Source organism: Tachysurus vachellii, chromosome 10, assembly GCF_030014155.1.
Source record: "Tachysurus vachellii isolate PV-2020 chromosome 10, HZAU_Pvac_v1, whole genome shotgun sequence".
NCBI lineage: Eukaryota > Metazoa > Chordata > Actinopteri > Siluriformes > Bagridae > Tachysurus > Tachysurus vachellii.
The window spans coordinates 11,904,083-11,931,558 of NC_083469.1; the positions used below are offsets into that span (position 1 = coordinate 11,904,083).

The following is a 27,476-nucleotide window of genomic DNA, read 5'->3' on the forward strand; positions in this document are numbered from 1 at the left end:
TAACTAGAAAAAATATGCTAAAAATAAAATGACCATTCATACAGATCAACTCAGGTAGCTTAGCGTGTGGTTTGCACATTTGCCTTAAAGCTCCAGTGTTGAGGTATTTATTACTGTCTCTACCTTGTGTGCGGGGACTTTGCTTGTTCATCCTTTTCCAAACACATGCGATTGAGGCTGATTGACATAGCCGAATTGTTCATAGTAAGTGTGTGATTGTGCCATCCCAATCCAGGGTGTTTATTGCCTTATGCTCTGACTCTCCTGGGATAGGCTCCCTATGATGCTGTTTAAGATAAATGGACAAACAGAAAATGGATGGATGAATATCACATCCATAACACATATGAAAGAACCCTAAAGACATTCAGGAACCTAAAGCGGTGCAGTTTTGTTTCTATGGATTAAGCTTTGAGCTATAGTTCAGAATGTTGTGAGATTAAATCCTGGTACAGCCAGGCTGCCCCGACGGGCTGTTAAACAAGGCCCCTAATTTGTTCTAGGGGTGTTGTATCATGACTGACCTTGCACCCTGACCACAGCATCCTAACAGAACTAGGTGAAGAAATATGTGAAGAATATAATTTCTCTATACTATATATGATAAATCTGACTTCATTTTCGTTGCAGTTAAAACTCGTATGGAATTGACATACATTCCAGCTGTATACAATATATAATATATTCCAGAACAAAAGTTCATTCACTAGATCTATCAGACCTAAAAGCAGTACACGCACCCTCGTTAAAAAAAAACCCAGAGGCGTCGAGCACGCAGTGCGCGCGCGCGGCACGGACCGCGAGAGCAGGGCCTAGCGGGCGCGCGCAGCCGTGATTGTTGTGAAGATGGCGGAGGAGGAGGCTGAGAAAGAATACAACAGAAGAGAAGAAACCGTGGCCCTGAGAAAACGGTTCCAGGAATTAACCACGGTGTTACGAGACAGCGCAGACTCGGCGTTAGACGCCTCCGCTAGCTTCTGCCACGGATTTTGCCAGGTTTGGGTTTTCCTGTGATTTTGCCAGCTCGGTTTGAGGCAGATTGGTGGTGGAGTTGCACGTCTCCATCATCGCAGAGAACGGATTAGCTTGGATGGCTAATTCCGTTAGCGCTGTCCTGCAGACTGTCGGTCCGTTGACCGGCTGAGGGGAAAATGCCTAGTGTTTTAAATACACTGCAGTGTGCTTCATTAGTACAGTATAGAAAAGAACACGTTCCTTCAAAGCAGTTGGTTTGTTAGTTGTGTAAAGATTCACGTAGCTGTATTTATGTTGTAAAAGTAGCAGGTATGTTGTAGTCTGCCAAACCCCCCCCTCTTTCCCTCCCCCCGCCCCCCTTGATAGCTGCTCGGCTAAGTGGCTAGCTGGCTAGCTTTTTGTGGCACCTAAACGCCTAATTGCATCGATAATAAGAGGGGGTCTCGACCTAAAACACGGTCATCCACACAAGCATTTGTACCCCGATGGCAGTTTTGAACGTTCCGATGTTATTTGTGATAACAACGATCAGAATTTTACAACCGAATGATGAAATCCGTCCATAAATATGCTACTTCTGCAGTTTCTACAGCTGCCACAGAGACCGTGCATGAAATTAACCGCAAACGTTGTAGTTGCGTGTTTTTTTTTTTTTATTCTTCTTCTTCATGCATTTCGTTCGATTTGATGTATATTTTATTACGTGTTTGTGCACAAATAAATAAAAAATACTGAGATGCAACGAGCACATTGTTAAAATTAAGATGGCAGAAGCTAACTAGCTGATCAATGCTGACTTGCAGTGAAGACAAATTTTATTGGAATTGGGTCGAAGCTGGTCAGAGATTTGGGGCTGGGCAACATGGAGGAAAAGAACTGTTACACGCCAGCAAATAAATACATACACGCAAATCTTTGAGTGGGTTTAAAGGATATTACAGGAATTTATTTATACACATACACACAGGGGCACTATGGAAAATACAATAATTTGACAAGCCCGTATAACCAAAGAGCCCCACCCCACCCCAGCCCTGTTATAAAGGGAAAATAAATTAATTAATTAATGAAAGAATAAATAAACGATTGAATAAACAGTGCAGGCTCAGTAGTCCCATGTGTGTTGACCTAACCGTCTCTGATCATCATAGTCAATTATGCACAATTATGTCCATCATGATATCTGAAGAATTCTGCTTTTTATTTTTTATATTTTTTTCCAACATTAAGTAGCTATCTTTAATTATTTGAATTTAAATTTTCATTATATTTTATTATATTATTTTTTATTTTATTTTAGTATTTTTAAGTAATTTTTTTAATTAATTTCAGGATTTTTTTTATTTTAGAACAAGCTTTTAACTTATTGTTGACAATCTAGCTAATAAACATGTAGAATGTAGGTGATCCTACTTCATTACGAAAACTCCCCCCTTTTTTACCCTTTTTTTTTTTTTTTGCTCTGTACAAAATTCTCAATTCGTTTCCTTTTTACTTCCCATGAAACTTTGTGAATACTATCATCTGTAAGTGATTAGGACAAACTAGGAGAGAAGGTAACATGGTAAGTAACAGTAGGATTTGAAAGATGAGACAAACATAAAAAAATTATTTCTCTTGCATCATAGCTAACTATTTTGAAAGATGGCATTTATTTAATAGGTATTTTTTTTTACAAAATTCTATGAACAAATAAAAAATAAAATAATAAAAAAAAACTATGAATGAAGCTTCAACATTTCTGCATTCTGCATCACACTTTCAAATAGGACGGAATTAAAAGATGTATAACGCTGTAATGACAATTGAATGGCAAAACCATTTAGTTGGGGTAACACTCAGGCTTCACTAGTGCAATGGAATCGTACCATTTTCCCCTGAAAATGGAGCTTTACAGTGCTTTCATTATTTTTGTAAATGGGCAGTGGTGGCTCAAGTGGTTAAGGCTCTGGGTTGTTGACCAGAAGGTCGGTGTTCAAGCACCAGCACTGTTAAGCTGCCACTGTTGAACATCTGAGCAAGGCCCGTAACCCTCCCTGTTCCAGGGGCGCTGTATCAGATTTAAAGACAGTAGTGTCAGACACATTTTATGCTATCAAATGACTATGTGTGCAAAGAATTCACATATTCTCATTGCTAAATCCATTACGGTTATGTGTTATTATTACATCAATTATAATTCATATGGCAAAATCTGCCTTTTCAGTTAATTTCAGTTCATCTGTTTTTGCAACAGTACAGTACATTTATTCCCCTTTGTTAACAGATTCTTGTGGAACATGGGGGCCAATGGAAGTCAGAGGAAGATCCACTGCCTTTGCTGGAGATGTATACAGTGGCTATACTATGCTTTGCTGAGGCCACCCCCTGTCTTTTTCCTGAATGTGAACATGTCACAGTTGTCCTTGAGAAGTTAGCTTTGTGAGTAGAAGTAACCTAAATATGATAGGTGTATTATGACTTTATTAAAATTCAGTCAGTTTAATTAAAAATATTTATGCATTTTAGGAGTTGTCTGGATTTTCTACTCTCTCTTGCGGTGAAAGTACCAGATGCCCTATGGGAAGAATTTCAGTCTTCTGTCAAGGTTCGACTTTATTTATTTAGGTCACTTGAAATGTACTTTTAGGAGCAGTGGTCTATCTGAGGCAATTCGTGTCACTGCTCTGAAGAAGAGGATGTTAGATTTTAGACTAAAGCTTTGAATGATTTGAATTTTAAAGAATTTATTAATGTGGATAAAAATGTTAAAAATGTAACTGGATAATTGCATAAATACAGCTGTGCTTTAGCTGAAGTTGGTAAAATTTAGTAAAATTTTCATTAGTTACAGAGTCTTGTTTGATGGCAACAATTTACTAACAGATGCAAATGTTCTCATCATCATCATTCACCCAGGTGGCACACAGTATTCTTCAGGGCAATGGGAATTTGCAGCTTAGTACACTGATGGCTCTAGCTAATGAAAGTGGGGTTTGGACCAACTCCACTCTGTGTCACATTCTCTCAAACAACATACCTGATGTTGAAAAAGGTAAACACTTTGGTGTGTGTTATTGTTATGTACAGTATTTTGTATTGACTTTGTGGATCAGTAAGAAGAATGAATGGTTCTGTCAGCAGTTAGTTATTTTACTTGTTCCCCTTATGTTTGTACTTTGCAATTTGTTCCTTCACAGTTCATGAGCTCCTAGCTCAGGAAGGACCTACACTGCTTGATATGCGTATAAAGCATCTTATCAAACAGAAGTGTGTGGAAAAAGCAGCAGTACTTGCAAAAACATGTGCAGAGTTTCCTGAATTTGGTGGAAAGAAGAATTTCAAGCAGATTTACCTTGTATGTCTGTGTGAGACAATGTCACAACAAGAACTCATGCAAGAGGCGAGTGTTTATTAACTATTGCCTACGTTTTGTCTTCTTTCTTTCTTTCTTTCTTTCTTTCTTTCTTTTTTTCCTTTGGGGAACAAATTTAGTAATTGTTTGCCTTATTTCAGATTGCTCTGAAAAGACATTCTCACATATACCTGTACATAGACCATTGGGCCATTTTTGTTCTTACATAGAATTAATATCTTTATATAACAATGTGATGGAACAGTAGGTATGCACACGTTGTAAAATACAAATCGGTTCAAATGTAAATGAAGCACTAAAAGTTTCTATTAGTGTCACACATTAATATCTTCACAATTCAGCATTTTCCATGTGCAGTTGTTTGTAAGCCTAGTAATGTTTTCCAAATGTCTGTTACAGATAAAGGAGATTGACTGCAAAGATGCTTTGGATATGATTTGTAACTTAGAATCTGAGGAAAATGAAAAAGGTGCCCTGAGCCTTTGCACTGCTTTTTTCAAGCGCCAACTTCTCCAAGGGGATGTGTATTGTGCCTGGTATGACCCTTTTTAAGTTTTAATAAAAGTATTGTGCCTGTGGGTGGCATGCTTTACACAACCATTCTGAGTGTGAAGTATATTTATGGGTCTTACTATCCCAACACCCTATTCATCATTCAAAATTATATATATTTTAAGTTTTGCCTATAATATTTGAGGTCAGACTTATATCGTGTTACTAAGATCTTGAAGGGTAACATTTATTCCTTCATAAAATATTGCATTGGCTGTGGATTATTTACATGTCTCTTTTGAAGTACCTGATTGGAGACTACTTAGTGATAAATAGTGATAGAAATGCATTAATTTTTGTGTTTCTTTTATCATTTCCTTTGCCTGTATTTCAGGAAAACAAGTTGAGTTCAATCCTTTTAATTGAATTTTCAGGGAACTGACACTGTTTTGGAGTAAGCTTCTAATACGTCTTGAATCAGCACAGGCCTTTCTGGACCAATGCAGATTGTTAGCGCAACTCTCTGGCAGTGTTTACCATATTCTCCTTCTCATCAAAGTTATCCAAGCAGAGGTAAGGTTTCATTTTAACCAATACACTAAATCAGGAATATTCATTTGGTTGTAATATCAAAGTAAATCAAAGTAAGGTTATACATGTCTCTTTTTAAGGTTCAGAATGAAGGACTTCCAGTGTGCATTGAAATGTGCATTCAAGCTCTGAAAATAGGATTGAGTGACAATGAAGACTGCAACACAACCATCTGCAAAACTATCTCCTGCTTGTTGCCCTTAGACTTGGAAGTGAAGCGGGCATGCCAGTTAACTGAGTTTCTTGTTAAGCCCACTGTGGATTCGTACTATGCGGTGGAAACACTCTTCAACGAACCTGACCAGAAGCTCGAGGAGGAAAGTCTCCCGATTCCAAATTCACTACGCTGTGATTTGTTATTGGCCTTGAAGACACAGTGGCCTTTTGACCCTGAATTCTGGGACTGGAAAACTCTGAAGCGTCATTGCCTTGCTCTGATGGGGGAGGAAGCATCTATTGTGTCCTCCATTGACAAATTGAATGACAGTGAGGAAAACGAAGGGCTGCTGGATGCTCACGAGAATGATTTCAAACATCTGGAATTCACCCTTAGTTCAACAAGTAATGCTAGTGGCATTGAAGCTGAGAGAAAGAAAAAGAGGGAAATGAAAAAGCTGAGGGAAAAGGGATTTGTCTCTGCAAGATTTCGCAACTGGCAAGCTTATATGCAGTATTGTGTATTGTGCGATAAGGAGTTCCTTGGGCACAGGATAGTGAAGCATGCACTGAAGCATGTCCAAGATGGTATTTTCCGTTGTCCAATATGTACTAAGACATTTGAGACAAGAGCAATTCTTGAGCCTCATGTAGCATCACATGTGAAACAGTCATGCAAAGAACGGCTTGCTGCTATGAATGCAAAAGACAAAAAACTGAGTTCTGCCGAACCCCTGATGACTAATAGTGAAAAAGACTACAGCAAATTGGCTGTAAAGGTTGACCAAACCGTGTGCACTACCGTTGTAGGACCTTCAAACACTAATTCTAGCACCTCTGGAAATGTTAAACCTAAAATTTGCTCTCCCAAACGAGGGAACCCTGTACGTGATGTTGAAAACACTGAAGATTGCTCATGTCCTGTTACAAGCTGTCAGAAGGTATTCAAGTACTTCAGAAACTTGGTTGCACATGTTAAGGCACACAAAAATGAAGAGGAGGCTACACATTTTCTTGAAGTACAAAGCCAGAAAGCAATTTGCCAGTATTGCCGTCGTCAGTTCGTTAATATGACTCATTTAAATGATCACTTACAAATGCATTGTGGTGAGAAACCGTATTTCTGCATTCAGCTGGGATGCAAATGCAGCTTTAACTCGCATGCTGAACTTCTCATGCACAGAAAGGTGCATTCAGAATTCCAGGCACAGTGTATGTTTCCAAACTGTGGGAGAGTATTCAGTGAAGCTTATTTACTCTATGATCATGAAGCACAGCACTACATCACATTCACTTGCAAAAGTGATAATTGTGGCAAGATATTTTACACTCTGTCTCAACTGAATTTACATCAGAAAGAGCACGTTGAGGGTGTCATTCTCCAAAGTGAGACAGAACCCCAGAAATCTTTGAACACAGAACAGAATTCAAATCAAATCGCTGTTGTTCCACAAGATTCTAGTCTACAGAACACAAAACAGTCTGTTGACAACATGTTAAACTCTACTCATGGCACTGTAGAGGAGCCTGATCACTCTTTATCTTACACAAGTGAATCATCAGTCACACATGACCAATCACTAGCTAGGGACCCTTCTGTTGCACAGACTAATGAGGCAACTACTACACCAAACACAGCTTGTGTGACGCAGTCTGGCAACGAGTCTGCAAACCATGTTCATCTTCGGACATGTTATGTGAAACTGATGCCTATTCCAATCAATTATGATGATTCTGTTTCCTCTGATGCTCTTAACAGCACTGACACTATGACTCTTTTGAGTGATAAGAAGCTATTTTGCATTACTTGTACACAGATCACAACTGCTCAAAAGACACCTGATTTACAAAATGAAACTTCAACAAATGCATGTGTACAGCCATTGTCACCAAAAAATATTGAAAATGGAGTAGAAAATCTCACTCACATCTGTCCATTTGAGACTTGCACACGAAAATATAGCACTTCAAAAAGTTTGTCAAGACATGTTAAAAACGTGCACATTGAAGCTTTTGAGGAATGGAAACTGTCAAGGAAGTACAAGAGGATTGCAGAAATTGCTGCAAAAAAATCTGATAATAAACTTCCAAATATTCAGGCTTCCAAAAAAAGGATAAAATCTTCAGCAAAAGCAATACCCCACCAGTATCCAACAATCCGTCAGGTTAAGCTTCAGCCAGAAGATACAGATGTAGATCCTATTCCACATCTTTCTGGTCCTATAGATTCACAAACCTTCGGTGCCAAATTTTGCCCTCAATTTGAAGGTGCTCAGAATGAATCTCCCCTAACTGAGACTCCATTAATGCAGTCACAGATGGCACAGTCGTGGACTTCAACTTCATTTGATGGATACAGTTCTGATTACTCCCTCCAGAATCACTTCCCTCCAATGGGCATGCCTGATGGCTTACAGCAGACTTATCCATTATACTTATCACACACTGATCTACTTTCAGAAAGAGACTTGGATTATGCTCCTTCCTTATCTCATGACAGTAACACACTATCAACAGGAAATGTGCATTCGCACTCAAGTGTAATGAATGAAGCTTCTAAATATGTTTCAAGCTCTTTAAGGGTGTTACATGCTCTTAATGGTGATCAGACATGTGAGATATCACAAATGCCATCAAGTGAAGAACTAGGATACATGCAGATCAGACAAAACCAAAACAGTGGTGTTCCAGCCGTTGTAAGTGATTTGAATTCTGTGTCAGAACAGAATTTCAATCCATATTTTTCATCTTACACTGCAGAGACATGTTCCGTTGCAGTACAGACCCCGTTAAAGCCAGAAAAAGAATACGCAGTTAGTGATGCTAATCCACTGTTCTCACCAGAAGTTAAAAGTCAAACCCATTTTGTATTGCCTGTTTGCAAAGAAGAACCTGAATGTTTTTCTGTTTCAAATGCCAGTACTACAGCAATGGAAAACGAACAGAATAATGATTTACTCACACAAGAAATGTCACCAGTGACAAGTGAAGACATTTCTTGTGGTGATAATAGTGTTACAAGTCCTGGTGAAATCACGAAAATGAAGAAAATTAGATCGTCGAAGAGGACTAAGTGGCCTGCGATAATAAAAGACGGAAAAGTTATTTGCTGCAGGTGCTACAGGGAGTTTAGCAGCACCAAGTCTCTTGGAGGACACTTATCTAAGCGTTCTCAGTGCAAACCATTAGATGAAGTTGATCTAACTGCTGATTTGCCTACATCATTTCTTGATTTTCTGAATGATCCAGATATTTCAACCATCCCAATACCTCTTAACAGAAATGACATGCATGGGCAAGATCCTCAATCACTTCAGCAGTCAGAATCAGATGTCCTTAACAATAGCAGCTTTACAGAAATCCACAGCCCAAATTACAGTCTTCAGAATGGCCATCTGTCATCTGGAGACACATCTGAAAGTCCACTCATAGCCCCTCCTAATCAGAGTGGAAGTTCATCTAGTGTGCCATCTTCGAAGATTCTTGATTTGCCAGAAACTGTTACTGAAAGTAACTTGAAAGCCGAAATGTCTTCTATATCACCTGGTGAGGATGGCAACATTTTAGAAATTGAACAGGCATTACAACGCTTAGGTTTAGTAGATGGACTCACCCAAGACACCTTAAAAGTTACACCTGCCTTGCAAAACCTTGTGACTGTCACCGAAACAACAACAACAAATAAGAGCTGTAATAGCGTGAAAGGTCAGGCGGAAACTCATGATCTGAAGAATATTCTTAAACCATTTAAATGTACAGAACATGGCTGTGTGTATGGGGCAATGACAAAGGAAGCCTTATTTAAACATTTAGTCCGCGTACATGAATTCACTGAGGACAAAGTAAATGAACTGAAGAGGAACCCAGACAGATTATCACCATACGTATGTCACATGTGCACAAAGACATTTACTAGAACCACAGGCCTTAAAATCCACTATAAAAATGTGCATCATTTGTCAAGGGAGGAAATATCTAAATTAAAAATTGGCAGACAAAGCAGAAAGACAAAACCATCTAACTCTGCCTCAAAAGATGGAACAAAGAACTTTGCTATGCCTCGATCAAAAAATGTTATTGTGCAGTCTACTTCAAATGTAGCTTTTGGCATGACAAGTACTAATATAAAGAGTGAACCAGCAGACTTTGCAGGAAAAGTGCAAAGTCCTAATCAGGTTGCCCTAATAAGCAGTGTTATTAATCCAGCTGCTGATATGTTACCGAAAAATCCCTGTCCTATTTTAATATCAGAAAAGGATTTGAAACCATTGCAAGGATCATGTTGTACTGCAGATCACCTGAGTGTGCAGAGTTCAACAATAAGTGTTAATCAAGAACTGGCAGCTGAAAACTCTGTTCCTCTTGACAAACCCTGTGTTTTGGAGCAAGCTGCCAATTCCTTGTCCACACATGCTGGAGAAAGTAGAAATGAACACATGGACAATTTAAAAAAATCAAAGCCTAAGGAGAGGCCTGAACCAATAAAAAAAGAGAAACCACACAAGAATCTTGTGGCCAAAGTTGATTCTGTTGATGCAAATGATGAAGTTAGTTTGTACAGGCCATACCGATGTGTGCATGAAGGATGTGTAGCAGCTTTTTCTATACAACAAAATCTTATCTTGCATTACAAGGCGATGCATCAGTCAGAGATTTTAGACGAAGCAAATGAAAACCTCAGTGGTGATCATGGTGATGGGCCTCCACGTGTCCATGAATTCAAATGTCAAGTGAAAGAATGTTCAAAGGTTGTCACTAAAGTTACAAGCTTACTCAAACATTATCTTTTGCTCCACAGATGCACAATAGAAAAAGCTAGTGCTTTGCTATCAGGCATTGAAGTAGGGAAATTTCAGTGTGATCAGTCAAAATGCTCTGCCTATTTCACCTGTCACCTAAAATACATTGATCACATTAAGAATGACCACAAGGCAATAAGAGTTTCTGCAGATGGAGACTTTGAAAGTGTCGACCTCACATTCAAGTGTGAATATGAGGGTTGTGACAGGGTCTATACCACAAAGTCTAATCTTCTCCGACATTTTATAAAAAAACATCAGACAACTTTTGAAGCCATTAAACAGAAACAAAAAAGGTGCGACACAGAAACTGAATCAGCAAAAACACTTTCCACAAAGCCTAACGATGGAAAGGAGAATATTTCAAGTAACAAGATTAAACTGAAAAAGAAAAATTCAAAGAAAAAGGAGGAAAAGGCCCGTAACCACTGGACAAGCTTCGGAAAGCCCTCTTTGAAATCCATGGACGAGGCATCTGCCATGTGCACTAGGCAATTTCCTCTTCAGTACCCATGTATGATTAAGGGCTGTGACTCAGTCTCCAGTACAGAGCGGAACGTAGTTAAGCATTACACCACTCATGGTCTCACAGAGCGCTACATTGAGAATCAGAGGAGCCATTTCATATTTTGTAAGAAGAACTCACGATTAAGGAATAAAGAAGGGGGTAAATCGGATGACAATTCATCAGACACCACTGAGCTTGGAAAGGCTGATTCAGGTGAAAATACTGATCCTGCTGAAAAAGCTGGTCCTCAGCACCAGGTGGATCACGTGGAAGCAGTTGATTCCATCCAAAAAACTGATTCCTTACTAAAGGCAGATCCTCAGCAAAATGCTGAACCCACACAAAAGACTGATCCTCAGCAAAATGCTGAACCCACGCAAAAGGCCGATCCTCTGCAAAACGCTGATCTTCCGCAAAAGGCTGATCCTGCTAACTCCACGATTAACTGTCAGGGTCTAGAGCATGAAATTGGAGCGCCACCTAAAACTGAGCAACTGGCCTTTGCGAACTGTACATCCGAACTAATACCAGTAAAGCGCAAAAGGGGGCGGCCACGAAAGTCAGAACAGACACTAAAAATCAATCCAGAACGGAAACAAAGTCTTAGACATGGCACTACAGATAGCAACCTTGTCCCGAATGTTTCTGAATCGACATCAAATTCTGCTGCCCATTACCAGGAGCAGACAGAGAGTGGAGTTGCACAAAAGCTATTTAGTCCGTTAGGGTTCAAGGCATCAATACTTAAATTATTTGAAGAGCCTCCACCTACAAATACTTTCAAGCGCAAATCATCTGAAAGTGATTGGACTGACAAGCCAATAAAACGAAAACAAAAAAACCTAAATGTTAATAGTATCTATAAAAATTCTATGTTCCTGAAGAAAGATGAGGACCAAAATACGGTTCATTTTCGAAATCCTCTCAAGCTAGAGTCTGTCAACAATGTTAAGATTGTTATGGATGGAAGTTTTTCCAGTGGTGCTGATCTTTTGCTGAAACAACTTCAGGACATGCGGCCCATGGTCATCCTGAAAAAGTGGTTGTGCAGTTGATGACTGGCTTTGAGACTGACGTCTCTGTCTCTTTTCAGAGCTTTGCACTCAGGATTAGATAATGTTACATGCTGCAGACAGGTACATCAGCTAACAGGTCCGAGGATTTTCAAGTGTTTCATTTGATTTGGGAAGACTGAAAAAGACAGATTCTTATACAAAATATTGATTTTACATTTTGAGATACCATTATGTACATTAGGGTTTAAATGTTATGTAGAAACATATTTGTATTTATGAAGTAAGTTCTCTTTTAAAGCTTAGCATTTGCTAAATGTAATATTTTACACACATGCTGAAAAAAAATGTTTTGATATATCCCTATGGGATCTGTTTCTTTTTTAAGTATATATTTATTTTTTACTTCACTGTAGTGTATAGTAATGTATATGTCTTCCACACAATATTCAATAAAAGTAACCTGAATGCTTTCTGTAAACAAGAGTTTGTTTATTTATTTATTTATTACAGCTACATGACCAAGGATAAATTTTAATGCATTTACCTATTGGTACACTTTTACTACAAGGCCGCTTCAAATATTATATACTTAGGCTTTTAGGTTTCTTCGGTGGCTGTAGTTGCATGTACTCAAGTTTTATTTCCCCACGTTGTTTTTGAACAAAGAAACCCAGGATAATAATTAAGCAAATATAAGCCTATACACTCTTTTCTTCTATATGTTAATGACAATATGGTGGGCACTACACCATCACATGACACCATTACATACATAATTTATTTTAGGCAAATCTATTTTACAAGTCATGTATTAGGGCGGTAGGAGGAAACCCCATGTGGAAACCCATGTGGATAGAGAGAAGTAAAATTCTATACAGATGGTAACCTAAACTTAGGACCTAATGTGGCCTGGAGCTGTGAGGTGTCATTGTTCTAATCTGCATCAGCTTCTCAGAGAACATCATCATTTCGAGTTTTCACAAAAGCAACCCAAGTCTGAAAGTCATTCATGGGTTCTGCATGACAGCTTAAGTGTGATGTGCAAATCACTCTTAAAATGCCTCTGCATGTTAAGATAAGATATTCCTTTATTCGTCCAAACAATGGGGAAATTTCTTTGTTACAGCAACAAAAATATATATAAATAATAAAGACATAACATACAGTATATCCAAAACCAAAAATGTATAAAAAGAGTAGTGGTTACACTGAAGACATATTGCACACAGCAAATTTCTGCTACTGCACGTTTAAAATGCTTTGTTATTGTTTATTATTGCAGTGAAACAGTAATAACAGTGTGTATTATGTTGACTGTTATTTTAGGAGAATGTTTATTTATGAATATCAGGATGTTCATCATTGTTTATCATGTTGGTCAGGGTCAATTGGGACTTGAAAAGAAACGATGTTGATATAACTTTGCTATAAAAAAGTGAAATTTGCTCCTAAAAGGGCAAAATTGTTGATTATAACATTGTAAACAGCAGGAATGTCATGGCTGACTTTTCTATTACAAGCACAGTTCTTCTGTCTGCCAAACCAACTACATGCAGCTTAGTTAACTCGCCAATTAACTAGATATATTAGTATAAAAACTAGTTCAAAGCTAAGTGCATGTTCGGCCATTCATCACCCACAGGCGTCCTCTTTTGTTACCACGTCAGAAGCGCGGGAAAAACACAACCGGAAGTGGTGTTGTGTTCTTCCGGCTCGTGAGGCTGATAAACCATGGCAACTTCGTCAGTGTCAAAGGTAATTTTTATTATTTATTTCTGTGCGCCTCGATAGTTTTTAAATAACACACGATTAGCAGTTTAGTCAACAGCAGTCGTGTTACAGCTGCAGATAAAATAGTAGGCGTCAAAATATCGAAGCCACAAATAAAGAGCTTTTAATTTGTCTTTCCACCTTAAATGACTACATATGATGTTAAGCGCCTGTAAAGAGAAAAAGTGTTGTTTTTTTTTTATTAAACAAAGCAATGTGAAGCTTTATTGTTAATTTTCTGTATTTGTCAATGTGTTTTAGATGCTTTCGTATCTCTTGGTGATGAAAAATGGGGAAAAATATGTGTGATGTATAATTTTCACCTTTAAAAGCGTCATATGCTGTTTAACAGTATTTAAGGTGGAACGACGAATTCACCTTAAAATCACCTTTTTGTTTTATTCTTGTACATCTATTTATTTATTTTATTATTTGTTTGTTTGGTTTAATCTAACAAAAAACAAACAAACAAACATAAATAAAAACAAATAAACACATGATCAAAAATAAATTAAAAAGGTGATTGTTTGAAATGAAACAAATATTTTTTTTCAACAAACCATTCTGGTGAAACTATTGGTGTTTAATCCTACATTAAATATTACCAAGAACAAGTTTTGGCTAAAGAATGACTGAGAACCATTTACTCATTCATTTATACCTGATGTGTTTTGTGGCTCTGTATCGTCAATGTTTTCTATTACTTCAATAAATGTACTGTATTTTAGTTAGGCACTAGATGGTGGTCAGTATCTGGATCTTAATTTTCATTCAGTGTCAATAGGGCATGGTCTTAGTTACTACTTTTTGTTATGACACACACATATAATCGTGATCTTTTATTCCCTACATGGTTAGGGATGCTTTGTCTTCAAGCCAGGTTCTAAGAAGAGAAAGCGTATTTCAGACATGGGTAAGTAGAGTAAGCATTATTTTTGTATATTGACTATCTGGGGCTATTTGTGCCTCAAAGCTGTTACTGACATCTTTAATGTTTTGCCAATTTTTAATGACAAACTGTTTACTGTTTTTGTCATTTTAATGACTTATCAGAAGACTACTTTGTTGACGTAAATGCTGATTCTGCATATGGCAAAGAACGTTTTATTACTTGTCAAAGACTTTGGGAGAAGATTAAAATAGACACAGAGGTTTGTGGCATTTCATAAAAAGTACAATCTTGCTGAAATTAAAGTGAGGAAACACTTCTGCTTTTCTTTGGATACTTGATCTTTTCATTCCATGTCATAAATGACTTGTTCTCTCTTAAACAGTTATTGCAGGATGACCTGAATAAGAAAATATTGGATAGTCTTTTAGAATTCATCAAAAAATGTAGTTTAAACTTCCAGTCAAAAGCTGATGACTGGGCATCCCTTATGAGAGAAAACGAAATACCTACAGCTGCCCTGGTGCTTGGTATGTGCACAATTTATATTCATTTTAAATATCATCATACATTGTATGGAGTACAATAATAGACATTTGTTAATTATCTCCTAACATGTTTTTTTTTTTTTTGTTTTAGGTGTGAACGTACCAGATCATGATATGACATTTCAGAGCCTATCTGACCTCTTACAGGAGTCTGTAACCCCCTTTGCTGTTTCTGTACAGGCCCAAGAATGTACAGGTGTGCTCTTTAACCTGTTAAAAATTTGCGAGTAAAGTCAGATTTGTGCCTTTTTATATAAAATTTAATAAAGTTAGGGTTAGGTGCAGAAATGTTTTTTGTCTTGTGTTCTCACAGCTCTGAAGAATCTGATGCAGAGAATATTAGAAAGACTGATGGGTGCTGGCGTGTCAGTGGAAGATGAAGAAGAGGACTCCAGTATGTCTTTACAAAAAAAGAGGGTATCCTGCTCAATGAGTGCACTGTGTCAGTGGTATAAGACAGTAATAAAGGTGAGATAATGTTTCAAATTGTTAGTCTGGAGGTTTGCCGTGTCCACCAAATGCTAATATTTTTAAATAAATAAAGCCAGAAATAATTTGGCTAATGGAGATTTTGCTTGTGTTTGTGGCTGCTTCTTGTAGAAACGGCCTGTGAAGTCACCAGGGAAGGAAAGTAGCCCAGTAAATGCCTTTTCAGAGAGTCCACCAATTTTGGTGATTTTCAAAGACTTTGAAGCGTTTAATCCACGTGTTCTTCAGGACTTTATAGTTATCTGCAGGTAAATATATTCTTTTTACTCTTGCTCATTTCTTTTCTGTTTGTTACTTGGGTTTTGTTTAATTTTGATATGCCAGTTTTTTTCTAACCATGTGGACATCCAAACAGTAGGTGAGGCTCTACAAAATATTGGCAAACACTATCATAAATAACACCAAGCATTCTACATTTAAATGTAGAACGTGTTGAACGTGCACTAATTTATTTACAGGTAAATTATCTGTAGTATTATAGTTGTAATGTAGGCTTAGGAGTGCAAAGTTATTTGACATGTTTGTGTAGAGTGCATAAATGGCTGCGTTTGTATCTAGAAGTTGGTAGTATAAAGTAGTTTTTGACTTAGTGCTGACTTTAAGCACAGTTGTGCAAATCCAAAAAAATTCAAATTTTTTGTGTGTTTTTTCTCTGGATAAAATTTTAAACATAAAAACACAAGATAGATGTCTCCAATGTCTGTGTCTCCTTGTTGCTCTGCAATTTTTGTAAAAATGTATTGTGGGAACAAAGATATAACGTGCTGTCCCTGGTATGGGTAGAACTATTCGGTAATGTATTATTCAGAGAATAACAATGCAACTATATTTGCTACAGTTTACTTTCAGATTAGTTGCTGGATTAATGGCTCTGTAAGGCCTTTAAGGGAGGAAAGAAATCTTTTTATTATTATTGGTTGAACACAGTGGTGTAAGTTGCCGGTATGCTCTTGATAATGATTTAAAATGCTTAACATTTTTTTAAAATACAGTTCATTTTTCTAGTATTTCCTAAATTCACTTTAGAACAGTTTCCATTAACAGTGAAATTAAACATCATAAATGTCACCATGCCTTTCAGAAACTGAATGCTTCTTTATTGTTGAAATGTGTATAGTCTAGGGATGCAATATCAAATTCATATGTAATATCAATAGAAATGTAATATCAAATGCAAAATGCTGTGCATTTTATTAAATAATTGATATTAAAGAATGAATATTTTTGAACAGTCGTTACATCCAGGAGCTACCACTGATCTTCATCTTTGGCATCGCCACCTCTCCCAGCACCATTCAGCACATGTTACCACACTCTGTGTCATCTCTGCTGTGTATTGAACTCTTTCAATCACTCTCCTGTACCCAGCACCTTGCAACTGTTATTGACAAGGTATTCATTTCTGGCAGTTAGTTCATTTGTTGATGACGAGGATGAGTCTTATTAGATTTATTTTTTGTTTTGTTTTGCAGCTGATTCTGACCTCACAGTATCCATTCAAGCTCAGTGGGAAGGTTCTACAGGTGCTAGTGAGCATCTTCCTGTACCATGACTTCTCAGTCCGCAACTTTGTTAAAGGCCTTCAGGTGAGCAGATGCAACAGCGTAACTGTATATTGCTTCCTGATTTCTGTGTACATGGTGAATAGCTATGTTGTGTTGAGAAAGTATGCTTATTCTTGTACAGTTGGCCCTGTTGGAGCACTTCCACTCACAGCCCCTCAGTGTGCTCTGCTGTGAGAAAAAGGAGTTTCTGGCCTGTGCACAGAAGTTGAGCCACCAAGATGTGGAGATGGTTCGGCATCTGCCCTCTTTCATGAGGTGACCTATTTTCCATAGTCCCTGGAAAGCAAGTGTGTGCAAAATGGCAAAAACACACAGGATTTTAAGATTTTCTGCTAACGTTGCCACAAAATAGTAGTACCAAAAACAGAGTTGTTCACTGTCAGTTGAGCTACTCACTGTAACTGACATAGGATACCTGTGGCTAATCCAGTTGCTTGTCTGCTAATAGTCTCACTTTATGGCTGAATTAAATTAAGATAGTTGCTTAGCTTTTCATTTCCTAATTCTCCTTTCATGAGCTGGCTTTCTAATAACCAAGCTTGGCCATGGTTGTCTAGATGAGTCAGTAGTCCAGATTTAACTGAAATATTGGTCCTTGATCTCAGAGATGAAGGTCATTATGCTTGCCTAGTTTGCATGGAGATTGTCAGGTGCTCAGTAGAATCTCACACGGCATATGGCCAACGTGACCCCATTTCACCACACTTCATCAGCCTTACTATCTTCACTGGGAACTGAAGCATCATTGGTGTCAATCCTTGCTTTTAGCCACCTTAGTAATAGTCTGTGCACTCATAAATGTGCTGTATGTTTTGATGCATACATCTTTAGTAGCTTGTTAGCTAGAAGGAATCATACCAGCTCTACTACAGAATTAGTAAGGGCCACAGGGTTTTATCTGACTTTCAACTTTCATTTCAGATATGTAGATTCACAAGACACACAGGAACAGGTCCAGCTTCTGACCAGTGATGAACATGTTAAGGTAAGCTTCTTTAGCTGGATAAATATTGTTTGCTTCTTTGGAGTGCTTTTGTGTTACTCATTATAAAGTCAGCAGTGTAACCAGTGTAATTAAGATGCCTATTGTCTTGAGATCTCAAGACAATAGGCATTCATTACAGTGTCTATTGTATCTATTATATTTATGTACATTTCAAAACAATTTAATTAATCTTTTTTAATCCTTGTTCTATGAAATTTAATTAAAGTGAAATATTAAGTAAGCATGATTTGTTTGGTTTTAGGTGGTGTGTCAGAAGTTACTGAAGGATCTTAGAAAATACCATAAAAACTACTATCCCATGCTTCGCTGTCTGCACACACTGACATCATCTCTGCCAAAGTATCCTCTGGGAAAGCAAGTAAGATCATGAAGAGTATTTAATACCTACTCCTGAATTTGTTTTCGGAACTGCTTAAAAGTTACTTCTCGTTTGTTAGATTTACTGAACATTTATATGCTTTTTTAGATACGAGAGCTGCATATATCCTGCCTTGAGAAGAATATATGGGAGACGAATGAATATGAATCTGCTATGCAGCTTCTGAGGTAACAGATTATATCATGCGTATTATACTATGTATTAATGTGTCAGAAGATAAGTGGTCATGCAGTGTTTGTAATCGTAACAAAAATACAAATAATTTCTATGCAACGTGTCACAGAAAACAAAGGTTTTTGTGTATAGAAAACTACAGATGTTTATGCCAAATCTGTGTATCCCTCTGTTACTGTCAGTGCAATTAGTTAATGTTCATGGTCAATGCTAAAATAAAAATTCAATGTGTTTTACATATATAGTGTGTTTATTATATTAAATCACAGAAATCTAATTTAAATGCATTCTTACATTTTTACACCATTATAGGTTGCTTGCAAAAGATGAGCTTGTAACAACACTGAGAAAGTGTGTGGACATTCTTAAATCTGGGAAGACAAAGAAAATGAAAAGTGCATTGCATGAGCTGGAGGACTACCTTGTCAAATTTGAGCAGTTGGACAGTAGGTTTTTACACACACTCTGACTACTGATGTACTTACCAGATAGGTGCACAGTTTGAGTCCATGACTTCTATGATGCTATACACAAGTTGTCTACCCCTTTACCTCATCTAGTAAAAAGGTACCACCATGAGTCCACCACAGACCACTGATTCTCAGTGCCACTGGTATGAGTGTATCAAGCTTATCAATATTTTAGGGAACTTTAAACTGTGTACTCTAACTGGCCACACATAGGCACACCTTTCTTTCTTTACCTTATAGATGTTTGACTCTAGCAAATATCAATGGTCAGTAGCTTCACAATATACCACTGGAATTTGGTTACTACTGCACTGTATTCTCTGCTAGGCATGTATGTAGAGGATCTTAATGAAGAGGAAGTTACTTCACCAGGAAAGGATCTCCAAAAGAAAACCGATCTCTTCCAACTTCAAAAAGTAAGGGTTTATCTGGCTTGCTTGGGATTTCCAGGAACAATGTAATGTGTCTTATTCTTGCTAGATTTTTGATATGTTTTTCTTCTAGACTCTCTTGGAGATGAAAGGCAGTAGAAGATCGAAGAAAATGAGTCCGTTTGAGCTGCTGAGAAATGAGACACTAGGTGTTCTCGATGGTCTTGTAAGGTTAGTACTGTTTTTTTTTTTTTGTTTTTTTTTGTCATTCAAAAGAAAAGCTTTAATAAGAACATGGGTCTATTATTAAATTAATGCACATTTTGCTGCATAGACTATAAAATAATAGTATTTTTCTTCCAGTTAAATAACTTAAATTGATGTATTTCATATCTGACCATAAAATATTTGACATATATTTTTAACATATTAACATTTAACATAATAATTAACATATATTATTTCCAAGCATTTTTATCCAATGTGAAAGTATGATCTATTTTAAATAACAAATCTTGTATAGAAGGCTGTTACCGTCTGTAAAGGATTAGTTCCATAAGCTGTGTCACTATCAGCTTAATGTTAAGCAGTACCTTGTCAGGACAAAAAGAATCAAGATGATGAACAAAGATTGTATTTAATATTGTGGGATGATGGATGATATCTAAAGTGCAGTGGCTTTACTTTAGAAAAGGTCACTTTACTAAAACTCAGCAATAATAATGGAATGCATGTTAAACTACACTATAATGGATACCTAGAGGGGCATCTTCCAAGTTGTTTTATGGAGGGAACACAAGCATTACATTAATAAAAAAATTATAAAAGATCCATATAATATGATTTAATATTGGATAGAATAGATACAATATATATTTTCCCCACCCAGGAGCCACTTGACACCACCAGAGTTGCAGCCACTATATGAAGTTTGCTACTACAGCTCTTCTGCCATTCTGCGGCGCCACCTCAATGCAACTCCACGTACCTCCATCCAGACTGCACTCAACCACCCTTTCTACTACTTGCAGGTAATTAGAAATTGGCTAATTTCCTTTAGGTCTGCTGAACATAATTCTGTGATGAATGATTTTGGAAATTTTGCAGAATGTAAGCCTGAAAACAGATGCAGGCACAGTGTCAAATGCTGCTCCAGATATCTGCGTTGCTTACAAGCTCCATCTGGAGTGTGGGAGGCTCATCAACTTGTATGACTGGTTGGAGGTGAGCCCATCAAGACACATTTTTTTGGACAGTATTAAATATTTAGCTATTGAGTTTTTCCATGGTGAAAAACACTGAAAGTCATTGTGTTTCAGGCTTATGCTACAGTAGCCTCGGCTGCAGAGGGAAAGGATCCTGACTCTGAAGAGTATGGCAAAGTTGATGAACTCAAGCAGTATCCTTTATTTTACAAATGAGCTAATTGAAGATTTGGTTTGAGGTTTGGTTACAAGCTAATGAGATTTGGTCATAGCATTTGATTTAATGCGATTGTATACTATGGACAGATTTTGGAATTTTAATGTTATTGATGCTCTGAAGCTTTGAGTAAAGTAAAAACTCATTATTCATCGGAATGTCTTGTGATTAAAGCTTTGTACATTTAAATGAAATTATTTACTATAGTATTGAATTAACATCAGTGTACAACTGATTCAACAGTTGTACATTTTCCCCACATCATACTAGCAGACCTAATTAGTGCAATTAGTAAACCAGAGCCAACTGTTTCATAAAATAACATCAACTTGTGGACTGTAATTCAATTGAAAGAATAAAAAAGTTCCACTTTTTTCAGAATTCCACTAGGAAACAACAAGGTATAATACCCACCTCATCACAATTAAAATTTTTTTTTTGTATCTGTTAATCTGGACCAGCCCTCTTGACATAAGACCACAGGTATCCATTCTTATTCAGAATTTTAATTCCCTGATTTACAAGAAAGTTTTTCTTCCATTCAAGCATCTGTTTAATCAGTTTATTCTTGGCTAATAAGCTGTTACCTTCTGCTGTCTCTTCTGTTTGGTTAAAAGAAAACCTTTCAACCACACTGGACAATTCTTGGTAATACAAAAGTATAATATGGCCAGTTACCTAAAATAACTGATTCCCCTAGCATTCATCTATTATGGTGCATTTAATGGAGCTATGCTGGTGATGTATCCGACTTGTAATGCTATTGTGAATGTTTGTGATTGTTAGTAGTATATTGCCTTTAACTAAACAGTGCCCGTTTCATCCAAGCGGTGTCTGAGCTGGAGTTCCTGGGATTTGTGAAATCAACAAAGCAGAAAACGGACCATGTTGCACGACTGACCTGGGGAGGTTGTTAATGGTGATCAGTTTTGGTGATAATTGTGTATTTGAATAAAAATATTTTTTGATATGTCTATAGTCTTTCATATTTAATTCATTCATCTGAATTCATTCAATTTCAGTAATCACTTTATCCTGGTCAAGGTTATAGTGGAGCTGAAGTCTACACCAAGAAACATGGGGAAATGCACAGAAATAATGGAATTTCAGAGGGTTTTATATACCAGTCACTAGTTTATGTAGCAGAACTGACTTGCAGAGCTAAATTGCATCTCCATTTCATGTTTGGTCTGAAATCTTTACATCACTGTGTCTGTGTATATCCACGTAACATTATTATTATTATGCAAAATAATTGATGTTAGTGTTAGTAATATTTTTGGGTTTGCTACTGATTCTTTTTGATGCAGTAGTTAACTAAGTGACATGAAGGATATGGACTTGTGATTCTTGACATCTGTCATGACTTGTTCATAATTATTGCTCCTATCGAAGCATGCTTGATTAAAGTTTTTAAGTTCCATTTAATCTTTAATCAATAGATTACTGCATCAGAATATTGGCATGGTGGTACAGCAGCTAGCACAGCTCTCAGGAGCCTGCGTTGTGTTCAGATTACACTCTATGTGGAGTTTCATGTTTCACTCCCACCAGCAGATATGCTGACTATGCTAAATTGGCCCTAGCTCTGATTGAGTGTAAGAAGGTGTGTATGTATGAATCGGGATCTCATCCAGGGTGTATTTCCACCTCATGCATTTTATTCCCAACATGGCTTCACTTTGTCCCCGACCCAAATATAGCAGATGAATGAATATTAGACTAGATGACAACCTAATCTCACATTTGTGATAAATCTAAAACCATAGAAATTAGCTCTCAAATGTGCTGTTTTAAGAGCACAACTATAATATAAATACCCCACACACACAGCTACGTTCCTTTGAGGACGTGATTAACTAGGTAACTGCTGTTAATCGTGTCTCTGCATCTGAGTCTGTACCTTTTCACAGTACTATCACATACTTAACACTATTTAGATACAGCTCGTCTCCCTTAACGTTTAACCAACCAAAAATCGCAGCACCTCTTATCACTGTGTATTACCTGGTTGTTTACCTAACAGTTGTCAGGTAAAGTCCTAAGTGATCAGAAGAACTTAATTCAACACCTAACCTGTTTGGTAGGTTGTACGCAATTTAGCCAGTTCTATATATTTCACCTGCAGAAGCTGTTATGGTGCATTCTGGCTGAATATGTTTCATTCCTGTATTCAGAATACATGTATTGTTTTCATGAACTTGTGCATATTGACAGTCGGTAGATTTTTGGTGAATCAACATGGACATTCCACATACTATGTAAAAGTGCACAACACAAAAGATTACATACACACAAGTCTTTATTAATAAAATGCTTTAATGTACACCAGGGTGTCAATCTCAAGTCCTTCACACCAGTTTTAGCCCATTAAGGCTCTGCTAATTAGATAATGAGTTGAATCATGTGTCTTAACTGAGGTAAACTCTAAACACTGAACTTTGTGGCCCTCTACCAGAGCATGACACCCCTGATCTATACAAATACAAAGGAAAGCAAAAGAAAACAAAACAAAAAGCTCTAACTGATTGATGCAACATGTCATGAGCTCAATGTATAGAACAGAACAGCTTTATCGAGTCCCAGTGATGTGAAGTTTAATCTTCTGGCTGCAATTGTTTTGGCTAGTGAACATTCTATCAAGCTTTTTAGAAGAAGGATAAACTGTAAGCTGTGCAGCATTCATAATACTCGCAAAGAGGTATTCAACATTTTGTATTTCCATCCATACTAACGTCTATGCACATGTGAAAGGACCAGAAAATAAAGCATTGCAGTATCTGTATGGATATACTGCGGAATGCAAGAAAAGGCTCATGATACAGATTATAGGTAGGCCACTGGTAGAATAAACAGACATAAAAGGTCCGTATACATTTACGAGAGGAAGCACCCAGGTTCACAAGGAACAATATATGTACTGACAAATTCTAAAGACAGCTGCTGTCAGCATGAGTGACACTGGAGCAGTTTTTATATCAAACCAGGTCTGTGGTAGAATCAGCGGACATTCAGCTCAGTAAACTGCAGCACACAGCATCTTGGCATTGCACTGGTGATCTCAAGATACATCTACAGAAGAAAGAAAGAATATGAGTCTTAAGTATTAACGACAGAGATTTGTGTGAAAATGTGTTTGGGCTTTGGGGATTATTTAGGTAAGTCACTTACAGCTAGCAGGCTGTTCTTCAAATCGCCGCATTAATTGATCGTGTGTGAACTTCACAAAAGTGTCGTATTGTTCTGCATCAGAAATAAATCAATCCATGATCAAATGTTACTTTATAATATTAAGAACAACTTCAATGAAATACAACCTACTATTCCATAAAATCAACATAAGTTTAACTGCAATTAAAATACGATAAAATAAAAATCCTTTGTTTGATAACAACTGAACCCTAATTACAGCAAACAACCCTGTTATTCTAGAGAGTGTAGTTTTAGTTACATTTCACTGATTGCTATAACAATTTGAAAAATATTTCAAAATATAGAATTTAAATTCTACAAATATTTAACACAGCTGTTTTGACTAAAGATGTTGATCTCAAGTCTGTACATGGTCAATCCAACTATATTTTCAACAAAATGTGCTAAACCACATCAGACAATGTTGCATGACCAACGAAATAATGGATCAATATAAGTTCAGTTAAGGGAGTCTAGACTCTAGCTTTTAATATAGATGCTATGAAATATTACATTCTATCAACTTAAAAACAAACGTGTTATTAACACACACTTTGTAACAATCCATCAGGATCTGAAAAGGACTACGGAGAATATTGTCTTTAGAACGGCACTTTCTAGTACTTCTTGTTTTATTGATCGTTAAACAAACAACTTAAAACAAACCTGCCAACTTGGACGTCATGATCTCCTCATATTCTTCTCTGACTTTATCTTCACGTTCCTTTAAAAGACGCTCACATAGCATGCCAACCTGTTTTAAAGTGAACAGTGGCTGTTCTCTCCGTGTGGGTGAAACAGCTCCAGAGGACGTCTCTGTAAAATAAGGTGTTCTGTGGTGAGCATGGCAGCTGAAACCTAAATCTGTTTTAATTATGCCGGAATGCTTTAAATCAGAGGTAATCTCACATGCCATGTGGATAATGTGTAATAACACTAATATCACATCCCAACATGTTTGCAGCCTAGGTTGATATTCAGTGTTGCAAACTCCGTGCCTTTCACTCAATTTGGTAACCAATCAATGATCAACCTTGTTTTCCTATGACCAATTACTGATCACTGTTGTTTCCCTGTGACCAACCCTGACAAATGACCAATCATTGATCAACATTGTCTCCCCGGTGACCAATTATGGATAACTGTTGTTTCCTAATGACCACTCATCACAATTTCTGTCCCACTTCACACTCTTTGTTCTTCATTTGAAACTCTCTCCTTGGTTATATTTACAAGAAACGAAAGTAAGATATCCCTCCATTATAGATCCTTTGTGTCTATTTCCCTGCTTGCTATTTACTATCAGTACTTCATTGTGTGTTCATCACAGAAATTATAGCATTGTGTAAATATATAAGTAGTTGGTATGACACTAATTTGTAACTAGTTAATGTGCTAATGTTCATTCAATTTTCAATTCAATTCAATTTATTTGTATAGCGCTTTTAACAATTTCCCATTGTCTCAAAGCAGCTTTACAGAAGTATGGAAACAGAAGAGAGAAAAAAGAAATAAATATATAATAATAACAATAATAATAATAATAATAATAATAAGAATGAATATATACAATTAAAGTTTAAAATTAATTAAAAAAAGATTAACTTAAAATTTAAGATATAATATATCTATCCCTATCCCTAACAAGCAAGCCGGCGGAGGATGTGAGGAAGAAACCTTGAGATAAACCAGGCTCAGAAGGGAACCTCATCCTCATTTGGGTGACGCTCTACAGTAAATAATGAAAATGTAAATATTGTCCTTTCTAGAACAGTATATACAGTGCAACCAAACTCTGAGCGCAGCACAGACCTGATTGCTGATAAAGACCAGACCATACAGCTTATGTTGTTTATGTTCTGATACAAAGTGCCTTCGGGACATGACTTCTTAATGTAACACCTTTTGATATATAAACGATCTTGATTTCATTAACATGTAAATTAATGTAGGAAGCTATTTGGTCAGATAGTGACTTCTTGAACATGCCATAACATGGGGATGTTGTGTAGCCTAGGGGTTAAGGTGTTGTACGACTGATTGGAAGGTTGGGAGTTCGAATCCCAAGCTGCCACTGCTGGGTCCCTGAGCAAGGAAGGCCCTTTAACCCTCAATTGCTCAGTTGTATAAACTGAAATAAAAATGTAAGTCACTCTGGATGAGAAGTGTGTCTGCTAAATGCTGAAAATGTAAATAAGCCCCTGAAGAGTGTTAGATACACTGGTCATATTACTCATCAAAAGAAAAATCCCAGAACATGCAGTAATAATGGACATAACCCAATAACACCACATATACTTTCAGCTCCCTGTGAGACATTTAATACAGCGACTGAAGCTCAACTCACCTTGAAAACTGGATCCAGTCAGAAGAGATGCGTGAGACTGGGACATGAAAGATGAAGCCTCAGGCTGCAGAAAGCTTCCATCCAAATGTTTTCGCTTTTGCATGCGCTTGTATTCTTGCTTGATGTTATGAAGAATTTGCTCTGTTTAGGAAAAATAGTCATAGTTGACAAAACGTATAAGGAGGAAACAGTAAACGACGCGTTTAACGAGAGGCCATAAAAATTAAAATGGCCATAAAATTCACTGCCTGTTACTGTAATTCCTATCAGAGATAAACAAAAAAAAAAAATCACATTAAAGCATGAGTTATAAAGCAGACCTGCTGTGAGTGTGACGGAGAGCTGCTGGCTGAACGGACTCGGTTCTTGACGCAGGTAATTTCTCGGGGTTGCTGCCTGAGATACCGGGGCGCATCTCCTCCTCTTCGACGATCCAGGACTCAGTAAAGGGTCGAAATCCATCGTCCTCTTCAATGTAGCTCCACAAGCCATCGCTATGAGTCTTAGACACGCGGACAATTTTAAAAAAAAAAACGGCCAAAATCGTCTATAATTTAAAAATAAACCGTCGCTTTCTCTGGAAAGCCGAAGCGTCTGTTTAGCTAATCTGTAGCTAACTAGCTAACTTCCCGTTAGCAATGTTAGCTTTTCAATGGCCGTTCAATCGCTTTTCTGACTTAGATTTACTACTTTTCGGTAAATATCACGTAAATGTTCAGAAATCCTGTATTTCTTCGATGTCTCTTGTGGTCATCGGCTTCCGTTACAATGTAATGGAGTTTTTTTAACGGCGACACCGATTTTTAAGCTCATACACAGTTGAGCAAATTCTACTTCACTGCTTGTTTATCTTTCACCACCATTTTTTAGCAAGATGTCGTTAATTATTGGTTCTTTTTCTTCTTTGTCGATATGTATTACGGTGAGAAAAAACTGAACAAAAATGTGTTGACTGACACCTA

The 27,476-nt window shown here is 37.2% G+C and overlaps 3 protein-coding genes across 4 annotated transcripts; 2 read left to right on the plus strand and 1 right to left on the minus strand.

Annotated features, from left to right (window-relative positions):
• Positions 1 to 812: 812 nt before the first annotated feature.
• On the plus strand, positions 813 to 12,328 carry znf292a (zinc finger protein 292a). The gene is made up of 8 exons (XM_060879476.1): positions 813 to 996; positions 3,242 to 3,396; positions 3,484 to 3,562; positions 3,874 to 4,009; positions 4,155 to 4,357; positions 4,730 to 4,866; positions 5,257 to 5,395; positions 5,494 to 12,328. Exons 1-8 carry the CDS (start codon positions 847 to 849, stop codon positions 11,929 to 11,931), a joined length of 7,437 nt encoding a protein of 2,478 aa, XP_060735459.1. The 5' UTR covers positions 813 to 846; the 3' UTR covers positions 11,932 to 12,328.
• A 1,208-nt stretch (positions 12,329 to 13,536) lies between these two features.
• Positions 13,537 to 21,945, plus strand: orc3 (origin recognition complex, subunit 3). 2 transcript variants are annotated; one of them, XM_060880014.1, is made up of 20 exons: positions 13,537 to 13,647; positions 14,521 to 14,575; positions 14,716 to 14,813; positions 14,937 to 15,081; positions 15,191 to 15,295; positions 15,413 to 15,567; positions 15,700 to 15,836; positions 16,821 to 16,980; positions 17,061 to 17,174; positions 17,275 to 17,408; positions 18,075 to 18,138; positions 18,401 to 18,517; positions 18,626 to 18,705; positions 19,025 to 19,158; positions 19,510 to 19,598; positions 19,687 to 19,784; positions 20,443 to 20,584; positions 20,661 to 20,777; positions 20,873 to 20,952; positions 21,787 to 21,945. In XM_060880014.1, the coding sequence occupies exons 1-20, from the start codon at positions 13,624 to 13,626 to the stop codon at positions 21,890 to 21,892; spliced, it is 2,154 nt and encodes a 717-aa protein (XP_060735997.1). In that variant the 5' UTR covers positions 13,537 to 13,623; the 3' UTR covers positions 21,893 to 21,945. The 2 variants fall into 2 exon arrangements, with proteins under 2 accessions (XP_060735997.1, XP_060735998.1); XM_060880015.1 differs by having other exon boundaries at positions 13,585 to 13,647; positions 14,521 to 14,584.
• Positions 21,946 to 23,259: 1,314 nt separating this feature from the next.
• On the minus strand, positions 23,260 to 27,404 carry LOC132852380 (akirin-2-like). The gene is made up of 5 exons (XM_060879548.1): positions 26,835 to 27,404; positions 26,515 to 26,655; positions 24,834 to 24,983; positions 24,147 to 24,218; positions 23,260 to 24,047 (listed from the first exon to the last, which is right to left on the minus strand). The coding sequence occupies exons 1-5, from the start codon at positions 27,004 to 27,006 to the stop codon at positions 24,037 to 24,039; spliced, it is 546 nt and encodes a 181-aa protein (XP_060735531.1). The 5' UTR covers positions 27,007 to 27,404; the 3' UTR covers positions 23,260 to 24,036.
• Positions 27,405 to 27,476: the final 72 nt, after the last annotated feature.

Bases quoted from the DNA above. Each gene is read 5' to 3' on its own strand.
- znf292a (XM_060879476.1), top strand. From the start codon at position 847: ATGGCGGAGGAGGAGGCTGAGAAAGAATACAACAGAAGAGAAGAAACC. The intron at 4,867-5,256 runs GTATGACCCTTT...TTGAATTTTCAG, and splicing joins GGGGATGTGTATTGTGCCTG to GGAACTGACACTGTTTTGGA. The intron at 5,396-5,493 runs GTAAGGTTTCAT...TCTCTTTTTAAG, and splicing joins TCAAAGTTATCCAAGCAGAG to GTTCAGAATGAAGGACTTCC.
- orc3 (XM_060880014.1), top strand. From the start codon at position 13,624: ATGGCAACTTCGTCAGTGTCAAAG. The intron at 17,175-17,274 runs GTGAGCAGATGC...ATTCTTGTACAG, and splicing joins ACTTTGTTAAAGGCCTTCAG to TTGGCCCTGTTGGAGCACTT. The intron at 20,585-20,660 runs GTAATTAGAAAT...GAAATTTTGCAG, and splicing joins ACCCTTTCTACTACTTGCAG to AATGTAAGCCTGAAAACAGA.
- LOC132852380 (XM_060879548.1), bottom strand. From the start codon at position 27,006: ATGGCTTGTGGAGCTACATTGAAGAGGACGATGGATTTCGACCCTTTA. The intron at 26,656-26,834 runs GTCTGCTTTATA...TTTCCTAAACAG, and splicing joins CTCCGTCACACTCACAGCAG to AGCAAATTCTTCATAACATC. The intron at 24,219-24,833 runs GTTTGTTTTAAG...TTTCTGATGCAG, and splicing joins CATGACGTCCAAGTTGGCAG to AACAATACGACACTTTTGTG.